Source organism: Bidens hawaiensis, unplaced genomic scaffold, assembly GCF_021521415.1.
Source record: "Bidens hawaiensis isolate Kalapana, Puna unplaced genomic scaffold, B.hawaiensis_p1.1 tig00009659_1, whole genome shotgun sequence".
NCBI lineage: Eukaryota > Viridiplantae > Streptophyta > Magnoliopsida > Asterales > Asteraceae > Bidens > Bidens hawaiensis.
The window spans coordinates 250,499-255,573 of record NW_027491724.1 but is presented as its reverse complement, the minus strand read 5'-3'; the positions used below and the strand labels follow the sequence as shown (position 1 = coordinate 255,573).

Below are 5,075 nucleotides of genomic sequence, written 5' to 3'. Positions count from 1 at the left end.
TTATATTTTGAGTTATTAATTTTTTTAATATTTTTTGATGGGTATTTGAATCCCTTCGTATTTTAACCTTACTTGGGTCAAGATGGATTAACTTTATCCATGTTGACCAATATCCATCCTAACCTTATATTTTAAAAATCTATTCTGACCCAAACCCATTCTAACACATCATCCAAATCCAACCCAGCCCATTTATATCGCCATCTCTAGACTTTTAATAAATAGACGTTTTGTTATACCCAATCAACTTAACGAAACGACATATTTTACACCAAAAATAAATATGAATAATTGACCGCAAAAAGACCATATAATAAAGATAGATAAATACAAGTTTCAGTAGATGTGGATGAAATTGATATTGAGAAATAATGCATCAATCCCAACAATCTTTTTGTCAGCCGGAAGAGATACCACCGGGAACTCAATTCCATTCCGCCGGCTTTCTTTCAAGGTTAGAATATTATTAATGTTAATATTAATATTATTGTTACTTTAATCTTTCATTCTAACTAGTTGAAAGTCACAATATTTTTACTAAAATCCTTAGGTTTATGAAACTAGGGTTTGTATACAAGCCCTGGCCTAAATATAAGCCCGTTTAATATACGAGCCCGAGCTTCACTTATCAAGTTATGGAGCTCGAGCAGGCTCACAAGCTTAACGATCCTTATTATTAATATAATTTTTATTTAATATAAACATGTAAAAGTTATGAGAAACATAACTAAATAATATATATTATGTTACATATCAAATTATAAATATATAAAAATTATTTAATAAATTGTAAACAAGCCGAGCTCGAGCTTGAATAGGTACTCACAAGCACTGGCGAAGCTTAGTTAGGGCTGCCCCCCCCCTGGTTTTTTCCGCGTGGTAGTGTAAATTTGCCTGTTTTCGCCTGAAATTTTTTATGCGTAGTGTAAATTTAGGCGTTTTCAGCCGAAAATTTGAGTCCGGCCCCCATCATTTGTGAACTTTTGTATACATTTTGACCCCCCCCCCCCTCCCGGTGTCTTAGTCCAAGCTTCGCCACTGCTCACAAGCTGAACTCGAGCTTTCGAAATATAGCTTGAAACGAGCCAAGCTTGAGCTCTGTGTAAGTTAAACGAGCCCAATTCTGAACTGAACTTATGATTGACTTTAATTCATTGAGTCCAGTTCTAACCTTTAACAATGATCTCAACTTATATGCTCAATAATTATATATTGTGTGACAGTGATTCTAGAGCCTTGAAGTAGTTCCTTTGTACTTAAATTGAAGTTTAAGTGTTTCGTAACATCATCGGTTTTGTGTTTATGATAACATATTTCTTCGTGTTAGAATAATGAGCCTGATTCATGGGACACATAAGATACCCAACATGCACGGGACGCATAAAGCACCCAAGCTTGCATCAGAAGATTTCATTAGCAACATGCCTAATAACGTGCTAACTAATATTCTGGATCGGTTGCCATTACAAGATGCGGTTAGGACTAGTGTCTTGGCGAGAAATTGGAGGTTTAATTGGACTATGCTGAGCCAACTCGTATTTGATGTGAACTTCTTTAAATATTTATCAAAAACAGAAGGCCATGAAAATAATTATGGGATAATTATTACTAGGGTTCTTATGCATATTAAGGGCGTCATAACAAAGTTTGTGCTTTACATAGACGAGAGGTGGAAGTTGGACGATGAAGATATTAATGACTGGATTTTGTTCTTGTCTAACAAAGGAGTTAAGGATATCACTCTTTGGAACAAGAAAACGCGGACATTTAAGCTGTCTGCCCGTCTCTTTTCATGTTTGGAGTTGAAACATTTGAAGCTTGTACATTGTTGTTTCGATCCTTCCTCTGGTTTTCATGGTTTTCCAAATCTATTGAGGCTAGAGTTGTTACGCGTAAGGTTTAAAACAGGGAAAATTGGGAAATTTTTTACTGGGTGTCCCGCACTTATGTTTTTGGACTTATATTTAAGCTCACACGTGGGCAGCGTGAAACTAGGTGAGATTGCAAAACTTAAAAATCTCAAATCATTATCCTTGAACTTGTTTAATCTTGAGCGTACTGCGATGACAAGTTCGAGTGGTATCTTTGAGCTTGTGGGCTCTCTTCCAAAACTTCAAGGGCTTCATTTGGATTTTTCATATTGCAAGGTAAGGCTAACCTTGGTCTTTTTTTTTTTTTTAATAATATAACTAGTATTTTTCCTGGCACGTTGTGTCGAGCAGGTTGGTAAACCCCTGGCGGTGGTAAAACCCAAGCGTTGACACGGTAAGTCGACGCGAATTAAGTCGGTTTCGGTTATGCGCGTTATTGTATCGGGACTAAGTTAAAAATAAAACAAAAAAATTATAAAAAATTGGGGAGGACCGGACCAATGGCGTGGCATCGGTCGGTAAAACTCGATCATTGGTAAAACCCGGCTGTTATCGATCCCAGGCGTTGAAGCGGCTGAGTCTATGCAAATTAAGTCATTTTTTTCCATGTTCGTTACGGTACCGGAACGAAAAAAACAAAAATCAACCATCGGTCAGTTTTCGTTACGGTACTGGAACTAAAACAAAACGCGGTGAGTCTACGCGAATTCGGTTGGTTTCCGTCGCATTCGGCACGATACCGTAACTAAAACAAAATAATAAAAAAAGCACAAAAATAAAATTAACATTCGATAGGTTTTCATTACACTCAAAACTAAAAAACAAACCAAAAAAAAACTACCAATAGGGTGCCGCAAAGTGGCCCAATAAGGGCTTTGCGGCACCAAACTTGTAAATTATTATAGACAGAATTACAAATTTTGTCCTTTAAAATAAGACGAATTACGGTTTGTGTCATTTTCTAAGTTTCCTTGCAGGCGGTGTACTTTAAACTTTTTCGTCCTACAAGTTTTGTCCTTTATGGTAACTGGGTTAGAAAAACTCAGTTAAATACCCTCACGTGAGACGCATGTGAGGGCATTTTTGTCATTTCGTATGTACCTGCAAACTTCATCATCCACCACACCAAAATCAAATCAAAACCCAGATTCAATCTCCATCCAATCATCAAACCCATCTCTCAATTCCCCCAAATCCCCAATTTCTAGGGTTTTTCAAATCTAAATCCTCAAAGATGAGGCTTACGAGTAAGTCTGGATTGGATTCATTTAATTTGAAGCCTCCAAAAAGAATGCAATCCACACCCAGATCGTGTTCATCTTCTTCAGTTCTTCATATGTGAACCACCACCACAACCCATCATAATCACCGGCCACCACCCCCAAAAATAAAAACCCACCAACAAATCAATAATCATATGTCTCTCTCATCACCATACCTTCACCGTCTCTCTACTCACCATACCTCCTACCACCCGTGTCATCATCCCGCACCACACTAACTCCGCTCAACTTCCGGCCATTCAATGGACGATTGGGCAGAAATCACTTAAATCGGAGTGCTAATTGTACCCTACCTCATCGATTTGGGGTAGGGGCGGCGATGACTTAGGGCACAAGATGAAAGTTGACGATGATGCGTGGGGGGTTTCATCGGTGAAATCGAGTAGGAGTCACGGTGGTGGTGGATTTGAGTCATGGCATGAGGTGCGGCAGCCAGTAGAGGGCAAGATCTCCGGCAATATGGTAAGTGGCAGCGGTGACTTAAGAAGAAAGGGAGTTGGTTTGGTGATGGTAGTTTGGTGGTCACGGCTGAGAACGGTGGTTGGTTTGGTGGTTAGGTAGTGGTGGTGTTGGTGTAGTGAGAGGGAGGGAGAGAGTAGAGAGAGAGAAAGAAGACGGGAAGAGAGAGAGAGAGAGTATTTATTTAATATCTATTATTTATTTTTGTTATAATATATTAATTTATTTTTTAATTATAAATAACTACCAGTAGACGAAAAGACAAAAATGCCCTCACATGCGCCTCACGTGAGGGCATTTAACTGAGTTTTTCTAACCCAGTTAGCGTAAAGGACATAACGTGTAGAAAAAAAAAGTTTAAAGTACACCGCCTGCAAGGAAACTTAGAAAAGGACACGAACCGTAATTTGGCTTTTTTTAAAGGACAAAATTTGTAATTCTGTCATTATTATATATAAAATAATGACAGCCCATAATGCTCAATATAATCTAAAACAGTTGTACTAAAAGCTTATTGCTTTCTGACAGTCTTTCACAGTAGACGTTGCTGGTAAGAGGTCACGCACCACCTTTTCGCGCCTCAAGGATCTTAAGTTAACCGGAATTGATTTAGGCAACGGTATTATGCTATCATGTGTTTTTGAATTAACTAGATGCTTCCCAAATCTGCAGGCCCTTAAAATCACAGCACGTAATCAGGTATGTATCACCGCTCGTCTTATAATTTCATACATGCAATTTTGCGTTTGAATACTAGCTATTCTTGCAGGATGATGACCCAGCTCCTGCAAGTTGCTCTGACTGCAACAAAATGGGCCCATTGCAGCTTCAAACTGTGGTGTTTAATAAATTGGTAGGTTCAAATAATGAAGTATGCTTGATAAAGTATTTACTTTCGTGTTCTCCTTTTCTGAAAAAGCTAGTTACTCACCCCTTCCCATCACTAGCGTCTGATGAGAAGTTTGCGTTAGCTACAAAGTTGTTGAAGCTGCATCCAGCCTCCCCCGATGTTGACATCGATCTGTGCTAGTTTTAGGTTTTTTTATTTCCCGTGTCAATTTATGACCTCGTTGCGTAAGGAGAAATTAACATGTGTTTGTTAGTCTTGTATGAACTAAGCTGATGTTTGGTTTCTTATTTTGTTGGACTTATTTCTGTTCCTTATTTTGTCAATTTTTAGTCTGTTACTGTATTGGATTGACCCCTATTTCTGTGCTTACGGGCTTAGCTACGTGTAGGGATGACAATAAGTCAGGTTTGAGATGGATTAGGTAATCCCAATCACATAACTGATTATGAAAGCTTGTTCCATACCTGGCCTAAACCCTGTTGGGTATGTAGTGGTATATCCCCGGGTTTCAAATATATTATATCATATGCACTTAAAATAAGTAGTTTGTGGGACATTTTGGGATTTTTTCCTTCTTTTATGTCATTTTCAATTTTTTTCCTTCTATTTGCA

General features: G+C 38.2%; 1 protein-coding gene across 1 annotated transcript; it reads left to right on the top strand.

The window, feature by feature from the left end:
* Positions 1-1,331: 1,331 nt before the first annotated feature.
* Positions 1,332-4,643, top strand: LOC143533250 (F-box/FBD/LRR-repeat protein At1g13570-like). Its single transcript, XM_077028090.1, has 3 exons — positions 1,332-2,147; positions 4,142-4,312; positions 4,383-4,643. The coding sequence occupies exons 1-3, from the start codon at positions 1,332-1,334 to the stop codon at positions 4,641-4,643; spliced, it is 1,248 nt and encodes a 415-aa protein (XP_076884205.1).
* The last annotated feature ends 432 nt before the right edge of the window (positions 4,644-5,075 follow it).

What these genes read in the sequence shown, in the direction of transcription:
- LOC143533250 (XM_077028090.1), top strand. Translation starts at nt 1,332, where the DNA reads ATGAGCCTGATTCATGGGACACATAAGATACCCAACATGCACGGGACG. An exon ending in TGGATTTTTCATATTGCAAG is followed by an intron (nt 2,148 to 4,141) that starts GTAAGGCTAACC and finishes GCTTTCTGACAG; the next exon opens with TCTTTCACAGTAGACGTTGC. An exon ending in AAATCACAGCACGTAATCAG is followed by an intron (nt 4,313 to 4,382) that starts GTATGTATCACC and finishes CTATTCTTGCAG; the next exon opens with GATGATGACCCAGCTCCTGC.